Raw genomic sequence first — 27,821 nt, forward strand, 5'->3', positions numbered from 1 at the left:
TGTATGGGCTTCCATCGCCGAAATTCTGCGTAGAGTTGCCGGAATCCATTTTGAAGAGGGGTAAATATAAAGAATGGTGTATGAATGCATTTACACATGGTTAAATTAATTTTTTTTAAGAAAAATTCGATGATAGGGCTGATGATCAACCATATCTTCACGATGGAAGGCCGATCAAAGGCCCGATAAGATCGACCTAGACCGATACAACGACCATTTGGGGTGTTTCGGGGAGGGCCGATGATCTGCCCCTCTTCCACTATGAGGGGCCGATGAGGGGCCGATCATGAGCTCGGTTGATCGGCTCCCCATTGCTAATGCAATAATGCTCTAAGGTGATGTACTACTAACTTTCTTAGAGCATCTCCAAGTTGAGAGGTAAATGGAGAGGGAAACTAATATAACTATCGTATTTACCTTTTTTTCATGAAAAATCATTTTCCAATGAGAAATGTATTTGAGAAGGTATTATACCTATTCTCATTTTGAAGAAGTATCTTTATCTCCCCATCAAAATCTTCTAACTACCATATTTGCTTTTTTTTATGAAAAATCATTCTCCAAGGGAGAAAGTATTTGAGAAGGTAACACTTTATATTTTTAATGCATTTTATACTATTATTTTATTCTTAAAAAATAATTTACCTTTCTATATACATTTTTCCTTTAGAAAATGTAACTTTTTTAGAAGGGTATATTTCATTTTTTAAAAGGTAAATACATGATATAGTATATACATTTTCTATATACCTTCTCTCTTTGAAGATGCTCTTACCTAGACCCAATTTTATAGTATTGGGAATAACTGTATTTTTGTATGGAAGTTGTATTAATTTTATTCTTCCAAGTCCCAACCCAACACTAGGTTAAAGTGGTAGATTCGATACGGTTTTAGAGACTCCAAGATTGGTGAATTTCAAAGGTTTTATTGGTCATTGTGAGATTTTGTGGAACTTAAAAGGTCTTTATTACTGAATATTAAAGCACAAGATTTTGTTCACGCACTATATTTCATTTTTACCAAACATTTATAGTTTTTCCTTATTAAGTGTTTTAGCTTTCATTGGGGCGTGTTAGGTATCTGAGGTTCGTGTAATAGGTATGGTATGATGACACGTTTATTATTCCTACGATAAATTTATGATGGTGTTTCTTGTTATTGACAATCACATGTTCCACATTAATTTTGCTCTTGAGATTATAATAGTAGCAACCTTCAATCAAAATAAAGTGGTCACGATATCTTTCTTTGGGATTTGGGAAATGGAAAGTTTACACATTGTCCTGCACAGAATACCTCCAAGACGTGCGAGACGATACCACGACCAAGAACGTACGAATTCAAGGACAACCGACTATTGGTGAGAAGCTCGAAGAAAGACCATGACAGTTGAGTTGGGAATATATGACGAGTATATTCAAAGAAATGAGTTCTACAACTGAAGCAAGGAAAAATGTGTATGACATTATGTTGTTTGTACAGATGCACTATATATATGTTTTTGATGGAGTCTGCATCCAACACAACACTAGTCACTCGTGATATTTGAATTGTCCCATTAAAAATGAAACAATTTCCTTTTGGGTTATCAACATCATCTTTACTTTTTCACTCTATTCTCTCTCCATTAACATCATCTTCTGGCTTCGGATCCGCCACTGCACAAATCTGGAGCAAACTCATTCATCCATTCAATGACCAAAACTCAATACTCTACTTATAAACATAACACTTTTCAAAAGTCTGGCGGAGGAAACCGGCCGGAAAAGTAAAACCCTACAATCTCTCTCTTCTACACTACTGTGAATGACTTTACAGATAAAAGTGTTAGCAATTGAAACTAAGAATATAACATATAACTGTCTCACATCGGTGTCAAGAGAAAACTGAAACTAGTATATAAATCTCATGGGCCCCTCCTCCTATCACCAATTGGTTTTAAGATGGAACCCATGAATTTCTATCATGGCATCAAGAGCAGGTTCTTGAATCCGATTAGGGCTCAGGAAAAAAAGCTCATCTCCGCCCAAATACCAATCCCGACCAAACGGCATAGATCAAGCCAGAAAACCAAACTCCTATCAAAACCAACCAGCAAAGATCAATAGAAATCATGACAGACGATACAAAAAATGATCCAGAACGGCCCGCAAAACTGAAAGATAGCAAGAACATTGTCGTGGCATTCAAACTCGACGGAAAGAATTACCCACTATGGTCAAGACTAATGAAAGTCAAGATCGGAGGCCGAGGAGCCTATTCGCACATCAAAAATGAACCCCCCGCACCGGGGAGCAAAGGATACGACGACTGGGAAGAAGACGATCTGGTGGTGTTTTCCTGGATCGTCGACAACATCGAGAACGAAATCATCGCTGATTTCGCTCATCACCAGACATCAAAGGCACTCTGGGACAGTCTCGCGGTAACATTCGAGAACAAGGCGGACAAGTACCTGATTTACGACCTGGAAGAAAAGGCAATCGAGTTAAAACAGGGGAACCTCGACTTGGAAACATACTACCGACGGATCCAAGGGCTGTGGATCAACATCGATCGATGTCAGAAGCAGCCCATTACGTGCTGCGACAAAGGAGTTAATCAATACAGAGCACATTCGAATGAAAAGAGACTGATAAAATTTCTGACCGGACTCAATCGAGAATATGACTCGATCAAACGGGATATCCTCAAGGAGGATCCCTACCCATCACTTGAATCGGCCTACGGGTGGGTGAAGACGGAGGCGGCTCGACGTCAAATCATGCCACCGGCATCGCCTCTGCCCACCGTAGACACCACCGGCGATAACACCGGGAACTCATCACTTGGGGAAATCGGGTTGGGTCTCGCCGCCCAGAACAGTCGTCCGCCGCACCGAAGCGGACCACCTCAGCGCTCCGCCGCTACCAACCGACCGAGAAATCGCCCCGCCACATCCAAACTGTGGTGTTCCCATTGCGGGAAGCAAAAGCACACTCGGGAAACATGCTTTCAGAGGATAGGATACCCTGAGTGGTGGGAAGAAAGGCAGAAGGCGATGGCAAAGCTCGCCGTCGCTGATGGAGCAGGACAGACGCAGCCGCATCAAATCGCGACCGGAAACAGAGGGTCAACTAGCGGGGAACGGAATCCCAGTGGGGGCAGCGTGCGGGGTGCCGGAAATTTGGCCGAGAGAACGGAGATGGTGACCGGAGGAGCCGAGACGGGAGAACACTCCCAAAGAGGAATAAACGGTGAAAGAGGTATAGGGCTTGGTTTTCAACCGAGCCCTAATTCATGTTTTTCAATTGAGTCCCCAGAATTGCTTAAATACCAAATGATACCCCATGTTATGAATATCCGACCCCCAGACTTCCACAAATTAGAATCTGAACCCCAGACTCCTGAAAACCGTAAATTGACCCCTAGACTAAGTATATTTGAGTCAAAAAACCCCTTTGCACCACTAGACCATTTTTCCGCTGCATTTCACGTTCAAAACGGGATTGAGAGTACTAATAGGGGATGGATTTTTTACTGTGGGGCTACTGATACTATGACTCCATTTAAAACTGATTTTAACAGCCTGGGTGGAATCACGAAATCATATATTAGAACTGCAAGTGGAGATTTGTTCCCAGTAGAAGGGTCGGGCACCGTCGAAATATCCCCCACTCTAAAACTTTCGAATTGCTTATATGTCCCGACCTTATCACAAAGACTGTTGTCTATTAGCCATGTTACGAGAGAATTGGATTGTACACTTCTGATGCAACCCAATTTCTGCATTTTACAGGATATTTAGACGAGGAGGATTATTGGGCGTGGCACTGAGAACCAAGGACTCTACTACGTGGACGAGATAGCTCAAACTGGTACTGCAATGCTGGCTCATGGATCCACGAGACAAAGAGACTTGGCTATGGCACCGAAGACTAGGACACCCCTCTCCTGGTTACTTTAAGTTACTTTTTCCAAAACTTTCTATTCCTTCTGATTTTTGTTGTGAAACTTGTGTTTTGGCTAAGAGCCACAGACAGTCCTTTAAACTTACAAACACCCGTATGAATTCAATGTTTTCTTTAGTGCATGCTGATGTGTGGGGACCTGCACCTATTATTGGGGGGAATGGCTTTCGTTATTTCGTGATTTTTATTGATGATTGCACAAGAATGACATAGATATATTTCTTGAAACATAAATCTGAAGTAGTTGATAGGTTTATCCATTTCTTTAAAATGATCCAGACACAATTCCTCACCACAATCAAAACACTCAGATCCGATAATGGGAGGGAATTTGTGAACAGTACTATGACTGATTTCTTTAGGGAAAAAGGCTTACTCCACCAAACCTCTTGTGCCTACACGCCCGAACAAAATGGAGTAGCTGAACGGAGCGGGTCGCCGACTGTGGGTCAAATTTAACTGATCCAGCAGTATATCTGGGCCGAAACCGAAAAAATGACTGACCCAGCAGTATATCTGGACTTAAAAATTTGGGCCAAGTGGTCCAACCGATCGAAAAAAAAAATTGGGCCGATTGTCCAATTGATTAGAGAAAAGTCCAACCCCTCCAAGGTTCACCTTGAAGTGTTTGAGGGAAGGTGTTGGCAATTGAAACTAAGAATATAACATATAACTGTCTCACATCGGTGTCAAGAGAAAACTGAAACTAGTATATAAATCTCATGGACCCCTCCTCCTATCACCAATTGGTTTTAAGATGGAACCCATGGATTTCTATCAAAAAGTAATTTTATTATCAATAAAATTTAATATTGTTACTATCAATATATAAGTGAGTATAAAATAATTTTTCTTGTATATAAAAGTAACTTTTCTCACTTAATAAATAAAAGTGGGAGAACTTTTTCATGTATCTAAAGGAACTCGCCTATAATAGGATTTGAATTCTAAATCCAAAAATGTAGAATGACTTTACATTTATCTGAGTAAATTGTAATGAAAATACAAGCAACCATAATAACATTATTGCTATCTCTACCCTTTGACAACAGCAAGCATAATAAAACACACCATATTTTACAACATGTGGCCATGTTATTCCATATTGAACCATACCTCATTCGCGCGGCCTAGCTAACCAAAGAGAGCTAAGAGCTCGGAGCCTCGAGAAGTAGTCATGTATCAAGAGCAGCCCTCGAGCTGATTGTCTGGTGGTCAGTACTCGGTGCATCTGTTGCAGAGTTTGTTCTCGTAGGTTGTCGGCCTAGACAACAAAAAGGTGTTATCAAATCAACCAACCTTCGAGATATGTCAAAAAAACAATTTCATCGGATTTTAACTTCGCACGCGTGTGAATACAACTCGGCTCAAAAGTTACTGCAAAAAAGATTAATCACCTGCCGAAGGAAGCCATCGAGAGTTCCCAACTTCCCCATCGCCATCGCCATCTGGCCCATATAATTGGCGACATTTCCAGACGAGCCTTCGGGCCCTGAAGTGCCATTGGCTAGCGTCTCAGCTAGTGATTGTTGCAATGCGTCCATACCCTGTGATAGGGCATCCTCCGCTTGCTGAGAGGATTCCCGCAGATTGTAGATCCCCGTCAACTGCTGCTCTGTGAGCGGCTCCAGCTGGTTCGCAAGAAGCTGCACACGTATCACCGTATGCCATAAGCAACGGAGAAGCCAAGAAAGGAGCGACCTATAACTAGGGGACGCACCTTGAGAAGCTCTGAGGGGCGGAAGCCACCTAGCCACATGAAACACCTCTCCGCAGGTGTTTTCCACATTCCTGATAAGATGTGGAATACATCAGCCTTGGATGCATTAGTCTTCAGCCTGAAAACGTCGTTGAAATGTGCCGTCACATTATCCACGAGAGTACGAAGTTCAGGGTCACTTGCATGCGAATTGACCGCTGTTCTCAACTCATTGATTAGTTTGTTCTGTTCTTCCGTCCACCGTGCGTACTCGGCGTCAAAAGCCAACTCCCCTACACCATGTAAATAATCGAAGTCAAGAATCAACGTGCAAAGTAAAGTAATGAAGGCTATGCAGTAGCAAAAATCGAACCGTTGGCACTCCTCACATGGGACTGATCTCCCGAGTTCGAAATGAAGACACCTTGCTGACGTGCACGTTGTAGTTCCTGCTCAAGTTGAGTTAACTTCAGCCTGCTGTTTTCTAGCTGCTGTACATAGGCCTGGATAGTAAACGAAACCAGTAAGGGCTATCTCCAGTAATTAAAGTGCTAACAATCAAAATCAAGATTTCTTAACAGAACCAACAGCAGGAGTCGAGCTTCAGCAGTTACGAGAAAACCTACTTTCTTTCTCAGTCTGCTTTTCCTGGCAGCTTCACGATTTTGGGCGAGCCTTCGCAATGTCTGCATACCGTCACATCAGAAAAAAGGAATCTTTAGAAAAAGACGAGGACTTGACGACTAGTACTAAAGGCACAACCGAGGTTTTTTCTTTTGATTTGTCACTGGAATCTGAAACCCCAACACCAGCGGATTGAGCATCAAACTGCAGAGGGGGGAGAAACTTGTAATTTACAGCCAGAGACAAACTATTTTGCTGGACTCATAGAATGCCAAAGATAGGAAGAAGGGATAGAAAGAACCTTGTGGTTTTTGTCATCTGGGTCCAAATCAGTTGAAGTGTCCATCCGGGAACTGGATTCTGCCATGTTGGATTCTCCCCAGTTTTCATGTTGGCCACTGGAAGTAGAGAATAGATTTGGCTGCAATTCAACTGGTTGAGAGCACATTAGAGCTGCTGAAAATTTTGTGTTGGCCGAGGCATACGTCTGTACAGCAAATAGATATCAGAAACTGGGAGATGTGATACGAATCCCAAATGAAGTGATGATTACCTTATTGAATGCACCGGACTGGAGATCGATACTTTGGTTAAATACAGGACCTGGAGTAGGTATACATCAGAGAGGTGCAATATCACCACATACCATTTTAAACAATGGTTAGAAGTGCTTGGTCGAGAGTTAAGTATCTGCTGATTTGATCGACTCCCTCATCTCTTCTCTTCAAAGGCTAAAACTAAGGTTATTTGGAACTAGCTTATCCATGGGCAAGCATCTAAAATGCTTGAAAATCATTATAAGAATCCACAAACTAGCTTATTTTCTTGAGAGCATATATGGTCCAACAGATTAGATGTGGTAGAAGCTTGATGAATGAGGATAAAGAAATGTAAGGTCTATACCACCGAAAAAAGTTAGGAGACTTACTTCGGCCAACATTATTAGCAGGATCTTCAATACCAAAATTTGGAACGTGTGGGGATTGAGTTGCACTGGATCCTGTACCACTGCGGTGCAGTAAAAAATATTTTAGTTTCACTTAAGCTACCGAAAAGTGGCATTACATATTTTTATAACCCTCGAAGAGAGAAGGATTCTTTATTGCACGATGGTCCTCTCCGAGGATAGTGAGTGTAGTAAAACAACACTAACTTTTTTGTCTTCCGGAATCCTAAGGTGCAGATTAATCTACCATTTGAATGGAGAGGCCAAGGAGGTGGAAATTGGCCTCATTTGCAGATCCAAACCAATAGCTAATCACCAATTTCCTGTCTAATCTTATCAACTTCACCCCCTTGAAATTTACTGCTCAATTACATGCACTGAATGAGATATAGTTTGAACTAATAGCAAGAAAGGGAACATCCAAGTCCAACCACACTAGTGAAGATAAGAGAGCACTTGTTGAAATGCAAAAACTTAACTTAGATTGAACCAACTCCAATGATGACTACATTAATACAACTACAACTTGGTGATTCCAAAAGAATTCCAATATAGTCAAGCCATATGATACAGATATATGCATATCGCAGGATATGCTTAAGTTTAGTTAGGATTTATTATTATTATTATTTAAATTAAGTTTGTTATGATTTATTATTATTTAAATTAGGATTAGGTTACTATTTAAATTAGGATAAAATGCTCTTTGCAGAGATTAATATTCTGGGCGGTTTTACCGTGACCTCCTTGTGAGGATTATTTTCTTGTGTTTCTTTTGTTCGATTAATTCTAATGGTGTCAGTTTCTGTTCTTTAAATCTTTGAGCTTCTTTCTAGTTTATATTCTTGTTTATCGGCCTTTACTCCTATCAATTTGGTGCGGTGAACAATGGTCAAATCTCGGACAGAAGCCACACTTTATGTGGTTGGATTGGAGAAGGCTATAGCAAAGATGGAGAAATTCTTGTTGGAGTTTCGAGCTTCTCAGGCTTCACTAGTGATGACCTTTCCAACGTTAGATGGATCCGAGGCTCTCGCGTGGCTTGCGCGGGCAAACCAATATTTCCTCATCAACAAAACCCCATTGGATAGACGTGTCGACGTAGCCATCAACGGCATATCTGGTCCAGCAATACCATGGCTAAAATTGCTCCTTATGCGTTGTTCTTCGTTGTCTTGGGACAAATTCACGCAAGAGTTGTTGCGACGCTTTGGAGATGCTGTTGTTTGTGTTGCCAAAATCCAACCAAAAATCACACCCACATCCAATGATAGTACCGCAGCTATCCTACCCTCCCTACCCACCGTGACAACACCATTGATGTCCTCTTCCTCTTCCCACCTACAACAGCCCTACAGGAGTTACCAGCTATTAACACTTCAACAAACCACCCTGATCTCGATACCACGACATACAATAGCACCCCACTGCCACTGCCCTTGCCCTTGCCAGAACAACATCCCATTCCACCTCCATTTTGTATAACTCTACCATCTCATATCAGACTGCCTACACCAGCAATGGTGACAGCACCACTGCTATCCTCTAGCCCGCCTACAACTACCAAGCAGGAGAATACTCTACACGCCAGCCCACCCAACAGTGCCAAACAGAACTCTGCTGACCTACACACAGCAACAAAGTCAGCTATTGTTTCCAGCTCATTTCCCTTGGCAGCTATGGCGTCAACAAATCCACTTGATGAGTTGCCATTCGCCGCACTGCCGCCTGCACCACCACCACCACAACCTCATCTTCAGGACGTTCTGTTACGTGTGGTTCTACCTTCTGTTGTTGAACCAACTTCTCTGTTGCACTCCAGCCCTCCACCACAACCACAACCACAGTTTGCGACAACTCCTAAGTTGTTGTCCGCCCCTATGCTACTGCCCCTGCTGCAACAGAAATTATTTCTGGCACAATCGAGCGTTGATATTCCACAGTTTCAGGCTCCCTTCTTTCCTTTGCGGTGACATACAGTTCATGCGGCTGCTGCAGAGCAGGGCACACTCATGTATCTGTTTCTTCTTGTTTATGGGTACATTCCTTGGTTTCAGCTTTGCACCTCCTGTCCAGCAGCATGAATGGGAGCCTCCACCGAACAAAGTAATTGGTTTCAATTTTGAGCTCAACCTTGAGGGCAAGGTTGTTTCGAGAGTGAGGCAATTGATACAGATATGCATATCGCAGGATATGCATACTTAGTTAAGTTTAGTTAGGATTTATTATTATTATTTAAATTAAGTTTGTTAGGATTTATTATTATTTAAATTAGGCTTAGATTTGTTGCTATATTTTCTCACTGGTAAGCCTATAAATATAAGTCTCCACAACGATAAAATCATCTTTGGAGAGATCAATATTCTGGGCGGTTTTACCGTGGCCTCACTGCGTGAGGATTGCCCTCCTTGTGAGGATTATTTTCTTGTGTTTCTTTTGTTCGATTAATTCTAATGGTGTCAGTTTCTGTTCTTTAAATCTTTGAGCTTCTTTCTAGTTTATATTATTGTTCGTCAGCCTTTACTGCTATCAATTTATCTGTATCACAATAACTAGCAATCAAGTACAAAACATTTTCATTTTGTTCCTTTTTCATCCTAACTAATGTAAACAATCAATCAGCTCTCCTTTTGTAAGTTCCTAACTATAAAGTGGTAGATGTTTTCTAACATAAAAACAGAAGATGTGAGACCACCACCAATAGCCATGATGAGTCCGCGAATTTCTGATGTTAGTAAATGCAGGAAAATACAGATCACGACACAGAGAATTTTACGTGGTTCGATTTACTGAGGTAAATCTACGTCCACGGGGAGAAATGGGGGCAGGTTTGTATTGCTTGATCTGGAATTACAGCTTACAACACAGACTTGCTATATGGTATTTTTCTCTAGAGAGCTTCTAACCCCTTTCTATCAGATCTAAGTTCTATTTATACATTGAACTAAGATCGTGGCTTACATCATCACTCTAGGTCGTGGAGGTCGTGTAGGTCATGGCCTAAGATCGTGGCCTGAGTTGACGCCACGTGGTAGTGGGTGTGTTGGAAGTTGTGGAAATCCTGCATGGGTCCACTAACTCCTTGTTCGGTCGAAAACTGAGACCGAACTGCTTTGGTTGCCGATCTGAGAGTAGAGCTTGGTTGGCTTTTACCGAGCTGTAGGCTGAGGCCGAACTCTTTGGTAATGCCGAACTCGCAGAGCTTGATTGGTCGGCTTTTACCGAGCTGTAGGCTGAGGCCGAACTCTTTGGTAATGCCGAACTCATACTCTTCCTTGGGCTTTGGGCTGATGGGCCGTCATTGCTGTCGGGCTTGTTTAGTACGCACCCCATCACTACCCCCCCCGAAAGACGAAGTGAATCACTTCGGCGAAGCGAGTCACTTCGGCATTCTGGATAAAGGTACGGGGGAGGCTGACGTCAGGGGACGTGCCTTGCATGTGGCTGCATTAAATGCGACAGTAAAATCCGGCCGTTGAATCCTGAAAAGGTGGGATTCGAAACGGTGCGACGATTTTGAAATCTTCGCCGAATCTGATAAATACCTCCCTTCTTCATCATTGAAGCACTTTTGCGACTGCTTCTTCTGCACTCTATCTCCTTTGCGAAAAAGATTTTCTTCCGCTTTCAAAAATTTCCTCAGATTTTGCAAAGAGTAAGGACCATGTCTGCTTCTTCTTCGTCTGAGTCTGGTAGCGGTGGTGAAGGGGGTAAGGGGTCTTCTAGCCGGAAAGAATCCGGGGAGAAGACCGTAGAGTATTTTCACAGTATCTTGAGTAAGGATACTGTGATATCCCTTCACGAAAAATACTCTTTTCCTGGGGGGAAGGTTGCGATTCCCGACGACCTTTATAGGGCGGACTCGCCGCCGGAAGGTTACGCCACCGTCTACGAAGCCAGCTTAGAATGCGGGCTTCGTTTCCCCCTTCCCCTTGCCTTTGTAGAGTTGCTAGATTTTTTTCAACTCCCTTTAGGTCAGGTGACTCCGAACTCTTGGAGGCACTTATCGGCTTTTGCTGCCGAACTGCGTAGGCTAGATAAGGATCTGTCTCTGAGGGCAATCCTTAATTTTTTCCAGTTTAAAAGGAAGGGATCTTGGTTTTACTTGGTCCCTTTACAGCCTTTTAGGGCCTTTTGTAAAACCAAATGGCCGAAATGGCAAAATCGCTTCTTTTTTTATAATAGGACTGCGGCTCCTAGTTTTCCCTGGAGAGGGCCGAAGTCCGTTATCCGTCATCCTCGGCCTGAACCGTTGGACGAGCTCGATGGCGAGCTCAACAAGATTCCCATAGTTAGGAAACAATACACGGAGTCTGAGCTCGTCAAGGGCGACGTCGTGTTCGACATCTCGTCTTCGGACGAAGAGGCCGAGGGTGAGGATTTCTCTTTATCTTTATGCTCTACTGCTTTAACGAAGAAAACTAACCTTGCTTTCTTGCTTTTTGGCAGTGTACATGCTGAACAAGGCTACCCGAAAATCTTCGGAGTCCAAGGAGCCGGAGAGAGAGAAGGCTACCAGCTCGGCGCCTGATGCCGAGAAGAATCCGAAGAGGCAAAAGACCTCTTCGGGTCCAAAGAAGCCGGAGTCGATTTCGGCAAGTAGGAAGGGGAAGACCCAGAACCCCCCGAGAGCGCCAGAGAAAGACGTGGTCTTGGCGCCTCCTTCGGAGCATATCTGTGAGCCATTTTTATGGCCCACGGACTTCGCCGAGGTGAATTGTCTTCTTGATTCTTTGGCTTGGCTTCTGTCCTGTATTTTTGGTGCCCTCTGTTGACTTTTTTCCTTATCCATTTTCAGAGGAACGATATGCTCTCCAAGCTCGTCGCAGTCGAACTCTCCAAAGCGTCCAACGACTATGCTGAGATGCAGAGGAAATTGGCGGCTACTTGTCACCGGGCCGAGCAGGCTGAGGCAAACTTTGAGAAAGCCAGAGCTGCTAGGATTTCGGCCCAGGATGAAGCTCAGTTTGCCAAAAACCAGCTCGTCATCCAGCGAGAGCAGACGAAACGGAGTGATGCTGCCGCCGTGGTTGCCCAAGGAGAGGGTCTCCGTGTTTACACGGAGAAACTCTTTTTGAGCAGCCAGTTCTCGGCCTTTGTCGGTAGTCTGGTAAGGCTAATTGCCGATAAGGGCGAGCAGGGGGCCGACGTCGTGCTGCCTCTGTACAGCCGAGAGATAGCAGCTCGGCTTCAGAATCTGCCGCTCCTTGAGGAGCTCGCTTCATCTTCGGTCCTGCTTTCTGCAGACCGAGTCCGGAGTTGTCGAGCTGATCGGGACGAGAACCTGGAGGCTATCTTTGCCTCCGTGGGACCCGTTTCACCCGCTTCGACTTACCACGGAGAGGGTGAGGCCGAGCCGCTGGAGCGGGAGGCCGAAGTCGATCAGGCCGGGCATCCGGAGAAGGAAGCCGATCAGGAGGCGGAGGCGAGGCCGGCAGGAGGCGAGGCTGAGGCTGAGGTAGCCCAGGAGAAAGAAGCTGTACCAGACCGAGGAGCCGGAGACGAAGCTGGCGGAGTATGATTTCGTCTCCCTTCTCTTAGTCTAGTTTCTTCCTTGTAAAATGGCCTTGAAGCCCTAGTGTAAAAAATTTTCCTTGTGAATGAAAAATTCTCTACACTTGTCTTCGTATAGCTTTTCGTACTCGCCTTTATTCCTGTTGTATTTTACTATCTGCTCGGTACAGCTGCCGAACTAATATAGCTGCTTTGTACCCAAGGAGATGGAGATACTTCACTGGAAACGGCTGTACTCTTCGGCTTTGGACGAAGCTGAGAGAAGAGCTATAGCCGATCAGACGAAGAATGACGAGCTTCTGGCTCGTTTAGTGAAGCTGGATGCCGATATCAAGGACTTAGAGTCCGATAAGAAAGATCTGGAGGCCGAGCTGAATACGGCCATTGCTGAGAGGACTGCGTACGAGGATTACATCCGTGTGCGCGGGGGAATGACCATATCAGATGTTCAGAGTCGAGTTGACGAACTGTGGGAGGAATATAATGTACTCCGGAGGAACAATGCGCTGGAGAGCTCGGCTTGCCAACAAGTCGTGACATCATTGCGGCGCTGGGCCTCTCGGTACGACATAGTTCTTGCCCGGCGTCCCTCAATTGAGAGATTCCTCCGGCATTTCCCGCCAACAGATGCTAGTACTCCAGCTCAAACCTCTGATTCACTTGCTCAAAACCCTACTCCAAGTCAGCAACGAACTCAGGGACAACCGGAGACGTCAAGTCGAGGACGGACTGAAGTTCGCAGAGGAGCTGTGGTTATGAGTGAGCAAGATCGGCAAATGCTTCGTGAAGAGACTCTTCGCCGCCGAGGTGCTAGGGCTTCCCGGGCTCAGAGAAGAGGTGGCAGGTCGATTAGAGCATCTCGTCGACCTGCTTATTCTGCGGCTGCCTGGAACGCCCGAACTCAGCTTCACGAGGATTTTGTGAATAGATGGCTCAACTTTAGCAACCCTGGACAGTAGAATAGTCCTTTGTAATAGCGTAACGCCATCTCGTAGGGTAGCGGAGTTGTGTGCCGAACAAGATTTGAAAAATGAAATTTTGTTTTCGCTTCTAACACTCTGTATTTACAGCTTAGCGAAAAATTTCATCGTACTTGTCCTCGGTCTTATGAAGTAAACTTCTTTGACCGGACTTGTCTTTGGTCTGATGAAATAAACATCTTTGACCGGACTCGTCTTTGGTCTGATGAAATAAACATCTTTGACCGGACTCGTCTTTGGTCTGATGAAATAAACATCTTTGACCGGACTCGTCTTCGGTCTGATGAAATAAACATCTTTGACCGGACTCGTCTTTGGTCTGATGAAATAAACATCTTTGACCGGACTCGTCTTTAGTCTGATGAAATAAACATCTTTGACCGGACTCGTCTTTGGTCTGATGAAATAAACATCTTTGACCGGACTCGTCTTTGGTCTGATGAAATAAACATCTTTGACCGGACTCGTCTTTGGTCTGATGAAATAAACATCTTTTGACCGGACTCGTCTTTGGTCTGTGTTCTAATTTGGCGATTTTTGTCGCCGGGATCGAACTTTCCCTTGTCCTAATTCGGCGAGTTTTATCGCGTGGATCGGACTTTCCCAGTTAACCGAAGTGGTCTTATGCAGTAAACCTCTTTGACTAGACATGGTCGTCCTCGGTCTTATGAGGTAAACTGCTTTGACCGAACTTGGTCGTCCTAATTCGGCGAGTTTTATCGCATGGATTGGACTTTCCCTTGTCCTAATTCAGGCAAGTTTTATCGCGAGAATCGGACTTTTGTTGCAGTTCGTTTCAGACGAAGTGCTTGATTTTTAAGCAGAATTGTGGTCTTGTATCCTCTTTAGAAGCTTTGACACACAATCTTTGGCTTGTTGCAGCTCGTTTCGGACGAACTGCTTGTTTAAGCTGAATTGTGGTCTTGTATCCTCTTTAGAAGCTTTGACGCACAATCGTTGGCTTGTTGCAGCTCGTTTCGGACGAACTGCTTGTTTAAGCTGAATTGTGGTCTTGTATCCTCTTTAGAAGCTTTGACGCACAATCGTTGGCTTGTTGCAGCTCGTTTCGGACGAACTGCTTGTTTAAGCTGAATTGTGGTCTTGTATCCTCTTTAGAAGCTTTGACACACAATCTTTGGCTTGTTTATGTTCTAAGAAGGGGATCAGCCTTCGAAGAACAAGATACCTCAGTAACATTTGTAAGAGACGACACGCACATAGACAGACAAAACGCATATAGACAAATAAAGACCAAGCAAACCAAAGAAAGCACATTGACCGGACTGTCTCTTACAAATGGAGCTTTTTGAGGTTGGAAACGTACCATGTTCGGGGTACTTGTGCTCTTGACACGTGAGTCAATTTGTAAGACCCTTTGCCGAGGACTTCTGACACCCGATATGGACCTTCCCATGTGGGTTCGAGTTCGCCCAGCTTTTCTGCTCGGCTTACTTCGTTGTTTCTCAAGACGAGATCTCCCACTTGAAATTGCAGCTTCTTCACCCTTTGGCTGTAATACCGGGCTACTTGCTCCTTGTACTTGGCTGCTTTTATGCAGGCCAATTCTCTTCTTTCTTCGGCAAGATCTAGTTCGGCTCTCAGTCCGTCACCATTCATTTCTGAGGAGAAATTGAGTTCGGGGACTGGGTATGCCAATCTAAACCGGAATCACGGCTTCAGTGCCGTACACCATCGAGTTCGGCTCCGGTGTGACTTCGGTCATTCCGCCTGCCTCTGACTCCGGCTGCTGTGATTGCTATGCTTGATGGTGCCGAACTGATTGCTCGGCACTTTTAAGCGCAATCTGCGAACACACTTGCTCTTTTTTCGATCACCTCGGATGACCGCTATCTCTCCTTTGGTGGGGAAGGTGTTCGGCGAGGAAGCCTCTGATCGCTATGATCGGGCTTCTTTTTGTCTTCTCTAGATGAGCTGTCTAAAGACCGTTTTCGACGGTCTGCCTCATCGGCACGAGAAAACTTGTCCGCAATGTCCCACATCTCTTGAGCTGTTTGCGGACTGCATTCCACGAGCTTTCTGTAGAGAGCTCCGGGCAGGATTCCATTTTGGAATGCCGAAATGACAAGTAGATCATTGAGATTATCTACTTGTAGGCATTCCTTATGGAATCTCGTCAGGAAGTCGCTGATCTTTTCGTCGCGACCTTGACGTATAGAAAGCAGCTGAGCCGAAGTAATCCGGGCTTCCGCTTTCTGAAAGAACCTCCTGTGGAAAGCATCCATTAGATCTCGGTAGGATCTAATGCTGCCTTGGGGGAGGCTATCGAACCACCTTCTTGCGTTCCCGATAAGCAGTTCGGGAAACAGCTTGCACATGTGGACCTCGTTGAGACCCTGGTTCGCCATGTTATATTGATAGCGTCCCAAGAAATCATGAGGATCCACGAGTCCGTCATAGGTTATCGACGGAGTTCGGTAGTTCTGTGGTAGGGAAGTTCGGGTAATATCGTCCGAGAACGGAGTCCTCAATGCTCCGTACATGGCGAACCCGACATTTCTTCGGTATGGAGGAGATGGAGTTCTCCTGTGATTCCGGTACCGAGGATTCTTTCTTCTGGAAGACATGACACTACTGCGGTAGTGACTGTCTCGTATGGAGGGAGAGGGAGAATCCGCCGTTTTCGCCTCCGGCTGTTTTTGGCTTCTCTGCAGGAAGGTTAAGAATTCCTCCTGCTTTTCAGCCAAAAACAGCTTGACAGCCTCGTTCAAATCGGGCTGCTGGGAAGACTCGGTGTGACGGCTTTTGGAGCGGCTTGTTCCTCCGCCATGAGAACTGGTGGTGGATTTATCCCTAGGCTGTTTTCCAGACCTATGGGGTGGATTGGCTTCCTCCTGGTTCTCACGGGCAGGAATACGGGTACTCTGCGATCTGGTATGCATTTTTTGGGTTGAAAAAATGGTCAAAAATTCGCTTTATCACAAATTTGGTTCTCTGTTTCCCACAGACGGCGCCAGTGATGAGTCCGCGAATTTCTGATGTTAGTAAATGCAGGAAAATACAGATCACGACACAGAGAATTTTACGTGGTTCGATTTACTGAGGTAAATCTACGTCCACGGGGAGAAATGGGGGCAGGTTTGTATTGCTTGATCTGGAATTACAGCTTACAACACAGACTTGCTATATGGTATTTTTCTCTAGAGAGCTTCTAACCCCTTTCTATCAGATCTAAGTTCTATTTATACATTGAACTAAGATCGTGGCTTACATCATCACTCTAGGTCGTGGAGGTCGTGTAGGTCATGGCCTAAGATCGTGGCCTGAGTTGACGCCACGTGGTAGTGGGTGTGTTGGAAGTTGTGGAAATCCTGCATGGGTCCACTAACTCCTTGTTCGGTCGAAAACTGAGACCGAACTGCTTTGGTTGCCGATCTGAGAGTAGAGCTTGGTTGGCTTTTACCGAGCTGTAGGCTGAGGCCGAACTCTTTGGTAATGCCGAACTCGCAGAGCTTGATTGGTCGGCTTTTACCGAGCTGTAGGCTGAGGCCGAACTCTTTGGTAATGCCGAACTCATACTCTTCCTTGGGCTTTGGGCTGATGGGCCGTCATTGCTGTCGGGCTTGTTTAGTACGCACCCCATCAAGCCACAATATAATAAAAAAACAGAGGGATAGAGAGAGGGGGAATACATGGGATTGGCAGCAGGAGTCTGAGAAATGAAGCTGGGCATCCCTGCTCTGTTATCCTCTGCACTAAATTTGATGGTTGTGCTACCCATAAATCACCATCACCACCTTAAAAACTCATACTAGTAACAAGAGAGGTAAGAAAAAAAACACACCCAAATCTAGTTTTAGACCACAAATGAAAGCGCCAGTTTAATTCCTATCAAAACTGACCTCAAACCCCAGCAGGAAAAACCAATTCTTTTTCAATAAATCACAATACCACATAAACCCTTTTCATGCGTATATTTAGTCAAAGCTCGCGAAAACCAGAATCTTGATGCTGAAACTTACAATTGTTCAGTTTTAAGTAAATGGATTAGTTTCTAGAAATTTCTGTAGGAGCACAAAAATCCAGGGCACAGTTGTGGTTGTTTAATGAGAGACGTGACATTCAGATCATTCCAAGCTAGGCGTCATTTTCATCGGAAGCATATTTTCCACTTTTCAAAGCCTTCCACTTATTTTTAATGCCTTTTCATACTTTCTAAATTCATACTCTTTATGGTCCTCAAGTTTTCTGTATTTATAATCGAGTACACATACGCTTATTATTATCAAGTTTATCGTCTTCAACTTAATTCAGTAACTTCATTAATAATATTGCAACGCTGCACTCTTATGAAAAGAGTGAATTATATAAATGATCAATAAACCTTTTCCATGCTGTTTAAATTTTGAGTTTTGTTCAATCAATTATTACTAGTACTAATTGATGTTACTAGTATTTTATTGGAGTGGGAGACATAATAACGTGTACATAATCTTGATTTTATTACTAATAAGATACACAATTTTGATTTTGTATTACAAACACTTATGATGATTTTTACTACATATATTTTTATATATTTAATTACTCCCTCCATCCCCCGTCCCATCGAAGATGAATCACTTTCCTTTTTAGTTTGTTCTAACTAAAATGACTTATTACTAAAAATAGAAACATTTTATCTCTACTTTATTCCATCTCTATTACTTTATTCCATTTCTATTACTTTATTCCTTCTACTTAACATACAAAAGAAAGCTGCATAAATTCTCATACCGTCCAAGAAAGGAGTATGTTGTTTATTTGGAATATGGAAAAGTATCAAAATGTGCTTTAGAATGTGAGAATTTTAATCCAAAAAATAGAAAAAAAAAATAAATTAGAAAAGCATCTGACATGTATAAAATGCGATGTTCATGGACTTCTTTTATTCAGTGTTGGATAATGTGGACCAAGTCATTCGGCCCGATTATTTTATCTGAGCCCAATGTCAGTGAGTAGACCAATGTCATTTATGCGAGCCCACTCACCCATTCACTTACTAGAGCTCACGGATGGGTGCCATGTGTCAGTCCACTCGGATCATGATTGAGAGCCGGATTTTATTTGTGCTAGTTGTGTGAGGGGATAAGAGCATCTCCAATGGCGGACGTCCGGTCGGACGTCCGCGACGGGCGACCAGGTCGAGCGTCGAAGGTCGGATACGGACGTCCCGTGAGGACGTCGGGTGTCCTCGGACGTGCGGGCGACGGGCGGGCGGACGTCCGCCATTGTGGAGTGGGTCGGACGTCCGGTAAATATTTTTTTTAAACTCTATATATACGGCTCGTTGAACTTCATTTCATTCGCACCACTTGTGTTAACAAGTTTCTCTCTCTACATCTCTAATTTCAAGTCTATCTAGAATGTCTAGTGACAGTGATAGTGAGAATGAATTGGAGGTCGCTGTGGAAGGTGCGATAGATAGGCTGCTACAGCAGAGGGCGCAGCGGCGGCAGCAGGCTGCGGTACCTCGGCCGATCCATCGTCGAACTACAGTACCCCGTGACCACATTGCTGCACATATTCGGTTGTATGCAGACTACTTCGCTCCTCAACCGCGTTTTGGGGAAGCCTTATTCCGGCGACGCTTTAGGATGCATCGTCCGCTGTTTCTGCACATCGTGGGTGCTTTAGATAGAAGATACATGTATTTTAGGATCAGGGAGGATGCAGCTGGCAAACCCGGACTCACGCCCTTGCAGAAGTGCACTGTCGCAATCAGACAACTGGCGTACGGAGGCGCGGCCGACATGTTCGACGAGTACCTCCACATTGGCGAGTCGACAGCCGTCGAGTGTCTGTAGAATTTTTGCGCGGGCGTGAGAGCGATATTCGGTGAGCGGTATCTTCAGAGTCCGAGCCCCGAAGACTGCCAGAGTCTGATAGATATGCATGGGTCGGTGCACAGGTTCCCTGGGATGTTGGGCAGCATAGATTGTATGCATTGGGAGTGGAAGAACTGCTCCGTCGCCTGGAAGGGGATATACACTACCGGCTTCAAAGCCAAGCATCCCACGATGATCCTTGAAGTTGTAGCTGACTACCTGCTGTGGATATGGCATGCTTATTTCGGAGTCGCCGGGTCGAACAACGACATCAACGTTCTCCAGTCATCGCCCCTGTTCAATGTTCAGTGCAATGGCATTGGTCCCGCCATCAGTTTCGTCGCCAACGGCAACCAGCACAATATGGGATACTATTTGGCGGATGGGATATACCCAAACTGGCCCGTCTTTGTGAAGACAATCAAGCATCCGCTCGGGCAAAAGAAGTCATACTTTGTGAGCCGTCAGGAAGCAGCGCGCAAGGATGTGGAGCGGACATTTGGTGTGCTCCAGAGTCGATGGGCGGTAGTCAAGGGTCCTGCACGGCAGTGGTATATTCCCAACATCGGCGATGTCATGTACGCATGTATCATAATGCACAACATGATTGTTGAAAATGAAGGTGCGGAACTGACTCAGTGGACCAATGAAGATGATACGGGTGCAGGTCCAAGTCACGGCGTGGCCACCGCGAATGTGAATATGGGGGTAACTCATGGAGATGTCGAGCGGATGCGTGCATTGCCGACATGCGGCAAGCAGATGCCCATGTTCGACTTCAGAACGATATTATCGAAGAGGTTTGGACGCGGAGGGGTTGACGTTGATGTTATTACTTTTTTTTTATTACTATGTAATTTTTTTTTTCAAATCATGTATGTTTTTTTAATGAAGTTGATAATTTTTCCCGTTCGTATTCGTGTTGAAATTTTATTTCCGTAAACGTAAATTGTTTTATTTGTGAATTTGTGATTTTTTTATTGCGGGAAGGGCGATGGGAAGGGCGGATTGTGCAGGGGATGTCCTAGTGACGTGGCAGTGGGATGGGAAGTCCTAGTGACGTGGCAGGAGGTGTTTTCGGGATGTCCTAGTGGATGTCCGAGTGGGACATCCGCCCACTGGAGATGCTCTAAGCTCATCCACCCACACAATGCCTCATTCTGTCTCACTCAATCAATCTCTCTCTTGTTCTAATCACCTTCTTCGGCCTTTCTTTGGTTCTCTATGAGTTTTGACCGGTGGGAACTTTAGCAGAAGCAACTCCTTCGGTTGCTTTGCAAAGTCCAGTGTTGGATCTGACTGAACGGTTGGATTTGCTAAGCCGGAGGAGATCTTGTCAGTGGTTTGAGAGATCCGTGAGTGTTTTGTGTTCTAGTGTTCTTCGTGAGAGATTTTGTGGCGGTTTCCGTGTGTTGAGAAGACGGAGTTGGCAGTAGTCGGTGGGATCTAGGGTTTCTGGGCTCTGATGTCCAACGGTGCTCTTCTTGTGACAACCGGTTGAGATTTGGGGAGGTCCTTGGCCCGATGCAGTCACTGATGTGACCTAAGCCATATTCCAAATCTCTGATTTCTCTTTTCCTTTACTTCTTTAGTTTAGATCCTTCGGGATTTATTCCAATGTTACTGATTAGTGTATTAAGTGTGCAGGTGGTGTCAACTTATGAGCGGCTTGGAGTCTGGGTCGGTGGTGATTCTAGACTAGTGCTTGCTCTTACTTGTAGCATGTTTCTAGTACCTTGTATCTTTTGCTTTCTCCTTTTGTATTCGGTCAATAATCTCAGATATTGACCATCTCTGTAATCGCGGTGTAATACAATACAAAGAGGTACTGGTAATTAGTGCACCAAGGTGGTCTGATCCCTAGCTACATTCAGGAATAGTTCACTCTTATAAAAAATTACTCATATACAACTCACATATTCAATACTCCTACTATACATTTATTCACTATTTACAATCTCAACTATTTTAATTTTGTCATTCGAACTAATTAGCAAAATCAACATGATGCCTCAAAGAAACATAAATGGTTGAAATAAACATAAATGCTAAAGTGTTTGGGGGTGAGACATGGTCGGTGGATAGCACGATAATCTAGAGTAGGGCTTGGGCACGATCCATGCACAATTCTGCTACACGCAAAGCCAAGACCAAAGTTTCAGAGCAAGTTGGTTAGTTGGTCCCCTCTAGCACCAGGTAGCTGGAAACTCAAATGATGGGGCTGTAATAGCCGAGATCTAAATTCTCGAGATTTATGAAATAAACACTAGAACTTTAAAGAATGAGAAAGAAAGATTATTCGTTGATTTCTTAAGTAAACGGAGTACACAAGTTTCAAGCTAAGTCTAAGTTTACAAATGCTTCACAATGAAAATAAAAGAAAAGAAATACATTAGCTATAAGAGACATTACATACATATCGAGAAAGAAAAGAGGAAAATACTACTCTATTACAGATTAGAATATCTAAGCTCGACCCCTTCTCCTTAGCCTCGTTTCACGGCACGATTGTCGACGACCGATGGGCCGAAGTAGAGACGGCAGCCAGAGGAAAATGAGCCTCCCTTGTGCCCTGCCAAGTACACGCAATTCATGGGATAAAAGACGGATTAGCACCCTACAAAAGGGAAAGAGGAAAGCATACCTTTAAAAAAAAAAATGGGAAAATTTCCTGAACTGAAGAAACAAGATCAGCCGGCTCTGGACCCCCCCCCCCCCCAGCAACTGCACATGCAAGACTACTTTTGGCAGCTCATCAGGCAGTATTATACGCCTGTAAATCAGTTAAAGGTGCTGCAAAATAAAGAAGAGGGGAGGGATCTCTGCAGTGGGGTACAATTGAGGGAGCAACAACATTTAATCCACGAGTACACCTCGGTGCTGCCCTCAAAGAACCAGCCCACATAGAGCCAATTGCGGTTAAAATGTACAGCAATAGGACACCAGAATAAAGCACCAATTTCAGTTATCTATCAGAGCATGATGCACGAGTACGAGCCTGCATTTCGCAGGGAGAGTCAGCCAATGAAAGGGCAGCCTAGGACCCCTTTTCTCTGGCAGTGACTAACAACCATTGTATCTTTCACTAATACACCTCTATAAATACAGAGCACCCTCGATTTTACCCTCATTCATCACCACAAACCATTCAAATCGGTGAGCTAAGGAGTGAGAGAGGGGCTGAATTAGAGACAAGAAAACAGAGCAACGCATGAAGGTAATCTCCACCCCCCCCCCTCCCTTTCTCCTTATCTCCAACTTAATCATGAATCACGTTAACATGTAGAAACACAGCATGATAGGAAATCACAGTATGTTAGACCAAGAGAGCATCATTACACCTCACAAATAAATACTCAAAAGAGGCACATCAAGTTAGGAATCCAAAAAAATCATAAGCTGCTCTTAGTTCAAAATCAGAAACAAGCAACTTAAACTTGTTCCAGTAGGCAGAATTTCACAAGATCAAAGCTTGATCATCAATCATAGTCAATACTCAAATCACGCTTTACTGCCGGAATTTCAAACCGATTAAGCTAAGTAATAAAAGAAGAACTTAGCTTAGACCGTGAGGTTTGCCTGTTACATTTGACGACTATCCCCTGGAGGCGACTTCGTCAGGTGAAGGGGCTCGACAGGGGCGTGAGCAGCAACGAAGAGCGGTGTCTTTGCCCAGCCAGAAGCGGAACGGCGCGAACAGCGCCTGAGGCGATTTCGCCACCGCGAGAGAGAGGCAACAGCAGCTCGCTAACTTCGAGCTAAGACGACGAGAGAGGCAGGGTCGACGACCCCGAGTCACCGTGGAGTGACCGAAGAAAACGGCCAGCGGCAACGCCGCGAACCGGGACGCGGTGGGAAGAGAGTGCCAATAGGCGGATGCCGCTTCCTTTTCACTGATCGTGATCCATTTCAAGTTAGGAATTGGTCTCAAACGACAAAGGGAGTGGAGAAAGGCTGAGAAGAGGAAAGAGAAACCCACCACGGATGATGAACCGCCGGTCGGGAGAGGAAGGGTTGTCGACTGTGTAGCTGGGGGAGATTAGGGATTTGAGAGATGGAATTTGGGAAAAAGAGGGAAGGAGCCGATGAGAGGGATCTCTCCTTAAATTCAGTTGGGCCATTGGTGTTTTAAAACTGATTTGGGCCATTCTTTTAAAAATTGAAGTAGGCCTCCTTTTAAAATGGAAGCGGGCCACTACAGATAAATTTCTTTTGGGCCACTGCCCTAAATAAATTTGAGACTGTGAAATTTAATCCCTAAGCCACGGAAGAAAAGAAAGCTATTAAGCCGTGTAGAACTAGTACCCAGTAAATAAATAGATGAGAAATTCCATTAGTCACAGAAAGTATTTCAAAATACTTAAGAAACTAATCCGGGAATTTATTATACCCGAGAAATTCGGCAAGACTTCGAATAAATTAAATCGTTGATTTAATTAAAGATTTAAGACTTCTAAATTAGAAGGCACGAAAGAAATAATAAGCACAAGCTTAGGCATGCATACATGCAAGATAAATAATTAATTAAAGCCTAATTTTAGTATATTATTTGTTATAAAGGAACATCGTCGCACGACGAGTAATCTCATGTCAAGAAGCACCCGTTTGAAAGAGTTTGAACAAATGAGGCGGGCTTCTTTTCTTTCAGAAATGTGTTTTATGTGAAAACATGAATATTTTGAATGAGTTGTCATGCCCAGTTTTGATTTATGATTACCTATATGTTGGCTATGCCCAACCAGTTAAATCGAATTCGGGTTCCAGTAGGGCCGCAAACCCTACTCAGACTAGTGTACACATAGGGACCGTGAGCTAGCTCCAGCGTTGGCTGGTCCAGTGACCGTCGTGGAATGTAGCCACATTCCCGGTTCACACAGATCAGATATGGTATTTCATGAAAAGTTTTATGACTGTAGTCTATTTCAGAAAGAAATAACAGTTTTAGTGACCGAGACTTGTTTTCAGAAAAACCCCGTGTTCACTCAAGTTTGGCTGACAACTAAAAGAGAAATGTTTTCGGCATAAGCCCACTGAGTATACCAAGTACTCAGCCATGCATATTGTTTTTTCTTAATGCGCAGGTTGATCGTTGTCGAAGCGGAGGAGGTGTTGGGAAAGAAAATAAATTAAGAAGTGAGGTAGCTGATGTAGTATGTCTTCATACATATCACATCGTCTTGGTACTCTTCCGCTGAAAAGAAACTAGAATTTTGTCTTAGTAAGGACTATGTCCCAGAAATCACTCCGATTCAGTATGGTTGTACCCTTTCCACATTTAGACAATGTTTCTCTTGAATTGGTTATCCATTTATGATGAGTTGAGACTATTTAGTAAGTTTAGTCGCGAAATAGCTACACTTTCTTTGACTAGGGAGTTGTGGTCGTGACAGGGGCAGTAAATGGAATATATCAAGTTTAGGTCATGGATCGGTAATTGTGGCCAAGTTATGGGCCAAATAGGGTGACGAAGCCAAAAATTTGACAGTGCGAGGCCCAATCTAGTGTTAAAATAAGTAACGAAACAATAGAATATTTTATATAATAAAATAGAAGAAAGCAAAAAATAATATAGGAAAAAGACAACCAAATGAGGCTTAAGATGATAAAAAAAAAAGACAAAATAATGGTCTTAGGAAGAAATTAACAGTAGACACTACCACATGAGACACAAGTAAACCACCTACGCTAGCTATAGAATTTATTAGTGTTCCATCTTGCTTGGGACAACGACATATAAAGTATTAAAGTCAAAAGTAACAATCAAGTTGTGGTCTTTATGATCAACTCGAATAGAAAAGATGGAAGTTGTTTAAGTCTCGTTCGAAATATTTGGAGTATGTGTGATAGGAATTACGTATATCATTAGGTTAATTCAGTTGAAAACCAGTCATCGAGTCGGGATATAGGTTTGTATTTGCATGATGAGCCGCTGGTTGGGATACGAAACTTGTTATTAAGCAATTATTTGAGAATTGAATATGTTCAACCTGGATAGACTGTAGTAATTCTTCCTAGCTCCGCTCTATCTTGTAAAAAAAAGCCTATAACATAGTGATATATTCTTCAAAAATTAATTTCATATCAAAATTTAACACTGTATTTTCACATTAGAAATGCTCCGTGTACAAATTTTATTTTGAACCAAAAGCCTAATAAAATTTTAACTAACCGATAAAATTTAATATTTGACTCCTTTTGGAATTATGACTTTTGATTTTGTTTTTTTGCGTCATTTTTTGATTAATGTGACGACACTGCCAAATACTATTGTAAAATAACACTCCATCCGTCGCTGAAAAGTATGAGCTTTTTCCTTTCTAATTCGTCCCTGAAAAGTATGAACATTCTTGTTTTGTAAATTCTTTTTTCTCTAATGAGATAAGACTCATCCTCCACTAACAATACTTTAAAAACTTTTTCTATCTATTTTTCTCTCTTACTTTATCAATTATGCATTAAAACTCGTATCAAACCGAATGTTCATACTTCTCAGGGACAGATGGAGTAATGTCTTTGAATTCAATTATTCGGATTCCCAACTTTTATTAAAAGTTTGTTTGGTATAATAAATTTATAATGATATTGTAATTATAATTTTATTACGATTAAATTTAAAATTTATAATGTTCTAATTCAGTTCTTTTTTATTTAATAAAATTAAGCAATTAATAAAGATTTAAAATTAAAAAATTAAATTAAAACAATCATAGTATTAATTTAAAGAAAATGAAAGATTACAAAAATGTACATTTAAACATAAATTTGAAAAGGGAAAAGAAAAAAGGAGAAAAAACAATGAAAGAGGAGATAAAAAATAAATTTAGAAGAGTGCATTTGTGTGTGAGTGTAGTGTAAGTACGTTTTATGTGTGTCGCGTATAGTTTGTAGGAGAAAAGGAAACTATAGAATATCTGAACTTTTGAAGCTCTCGATTCCAGGTTGCCAATCACATCCTTAACAAAGTCTGTCCTAGTTCCAATTATTTATTCATCATAGTATGAGAAATACACAAAAAAAAACAATTTTTTCGTAAGTAAATATAAGAAAAGAGACTTTGTGGGTAGTATTGAAATTTAAAGATGTAGTTGGGGCTTGTTGCCAATTTTAGATATTTGGCTTTTAATGGAACAATAATTAAGATCGATTTGCCCTTTCCCCGCCGCCTATCAAGAACGTTGACACACAATAATTATTTCTCATTTTTTTTCATATAGAAGATGACCATCTTGTCCTTTGTTTTAAAAATGCAGTAGTTTAATTATAATCCATAATCATTTATATTTAAAGAGCACTTTATCTACTTTAAAATATTAAATTTTCAAGAGTTTTGCATGATTTGCTTGTCTAACATCTAACTAATTTGACAAATTATATAAATTTGTAATAAATTAAACTGCGGACCTATGGACAAAAGGACTTCATATAATCATACATGTGCAAAGAAAATTGTGTCAAAGCATTTAACATATTAAATCAAAAATACTTTGGTCATGTTGGATTTATCAAGTGTACATCATATTGTATTGTATCATTGCAATCAAACACTATTTTTACATATATTTATATTTAAGGTGCCACATATACTAGTATATTATTCATGTTTTATTTAATGATTTGAAAATATTCCGAAAGTGAATTACTTATTCAAATTTCTTCGTTTTTGTTTAATGAAAAGGGCGGAGGTGTAATTGACCAATCTATGTCAAAGCAGAGAAACAAGAGAATTAAAGAAGTCAAAGGTTATTATTACATTCCATTAAAGGCTCATTATTGTCACATTTATTATTGAAGACATCAAAATTGACATGGGATCTGCCACGCCTACGTGAATGCAATATAGTAGAAGAATTCAAAGAAGTATTTTTATATTAAGTGACGAAATAAAGAAAATTGTGAAATTAAATGGTTGTAAGAGCGGATAGAGTTGAGAAAATATTATTTTGATGCTATTGATTGCACCAAGATCTGTCCCTCCGTTGCTAACTGCGCTACGCCCCTGCGGGCATTTTGATGCTATTGATTACGTATATGTTGGAATCTTGAATTTAAGATGTCTGGTCAACAAAGTTTGACCAATAATAAATGTGACGAGACATTTAATTTTTGGAAATTAAATGATATAGCGTCGATCTACGTTCCGCGTAGATGACCGTAGTATATTCACTTTCTCAAATCCGATTCCCGGTGAGTGAGAAATAGTGGATAAAAGTTGGTCACATTGTAGCTTTTGATAAAGCTATTAGTTGAAAATGTAGGGAGTAAATTAACTAGAGTTAATTATC

The 27,821-nt window shown here is 42.7% G+C and overlaps 1 protein-coding gene and 2 long non-coding RNA genes across 4 annotated transcripts; 1 reads left to right on the forward strand and 2 right to left on the reverse strand.

Annotated features, from left to right (window-relative positions):
- Window positions 1-4,911: 4,911 nt before the first annotated feature.
- LOC121747037 (TGACG-sequence-specific DNA-binding protein TGA-2.1-like) lies at window positions 4,912-17,758 on the reverse strand. Of its 2 annotated transcripts, none has more exons than XM_042141018.1 (9): window positions 17,695-17,758; window positions 6,828-7,282; window positions 6,576-6,761; window positions 6,413-6,478; window positions 6,277-6,336; window positions 6,024-6,153; window positions 5,672-5,943; window positions 5,349-5,597; window positions 4,912-5,215 (listed from the first exon to the last, which is right to left on the reverse strand). In XM_042141018.1, the coding sequence occupies exons 3-9, from the start codon at window positions 6,720-6,722 to the stop codon at window positions 5,069-5,071; spliced, it is 1,071 nt and encodes a 356-aa protein (XP_041996952.1). In that variant the 5' UTR covers window positions 6,723-6,761; window positions 6,828-7,282; window positions 17,695-17,758; the 3' UTR covers window positions 4,912-5,068. The 2 variants fall into 2 exon arrangements, with proteins under 2 accessions (XP_041996952.1, XP_041996953.1); XM_042141019.1 differs by lacking the exon at window positions 17,695-17,758 and having other exon boundaries at window positions 6,828-6,877; window positions 7,203-7,393.
- Window positions 17,759-21,821: 4,063 nt separating this feature from the next.
- LOC121749022 lies at window positions 21,822-22,323 on the reverse strand. Its single transcript, XR_006039614.1, has 2 exons — window positions 22,184-22,323; window positions 21,822-22,111 (listed from the first exon to the last, which is right to left on the reverse strand). It is a non-coding gene; the product is annotated as an uncharacterized LOC121749022 (long non-coding RNA).
- Window positions 22,324-22,620: 297 nt separating this feature from the next.
- Window positions 22,621-24,856, forward strand: LOC121749023. Its single transcript, XR_006039615.1, has 2 exons — window positions 22,621-22,756; window positions 24,621-24,856. It is a non-coding gene; the product is annotated as an uncharacterized LOC121749023 (long non-coding RNA).
- Window positions 24,857-27,821: the final 2,965 nt, after the last annotated feature.

This window comes from Salvia splendens, chromosome 9 (assembly GCF_004379255.2).
Source record: "Salvia splendens isolate huo1 chromosome 9, SspV2, whole genome shotgun sequence".
NCBI lineage: Eukaryota > Viridiplantae > Streptophyta > Magnoliopsida > Lamiales > Lamiaceae > Salvia > Salvia splendens.

Bases quoted from the DNA above. Each gene is read 5' to 3' on its own strand.
- LOC121747037 (XM_042141018.1), bottom strand. From the start codon at position 6,722: ATGTGCTCTCAACCAGTTGAATTGCAGCCAAATCTATTCTCTACTTCC. The intron at 6,154-6,276 runs GTAGGTTTTCTC...TTTACTATCCAG, and splicing joins AAAGCAGACTGAGAAAGAAA to GCCTATGTACAGCAGCTAGA. The intron at 5,598-5,671 runs GTGCGTCCCCTA...ATACGTGTGCAG, and splicing joins GCCCCTCAGAGCTTCTCAAG to CTTCTTGCGAACCAGCTGGA.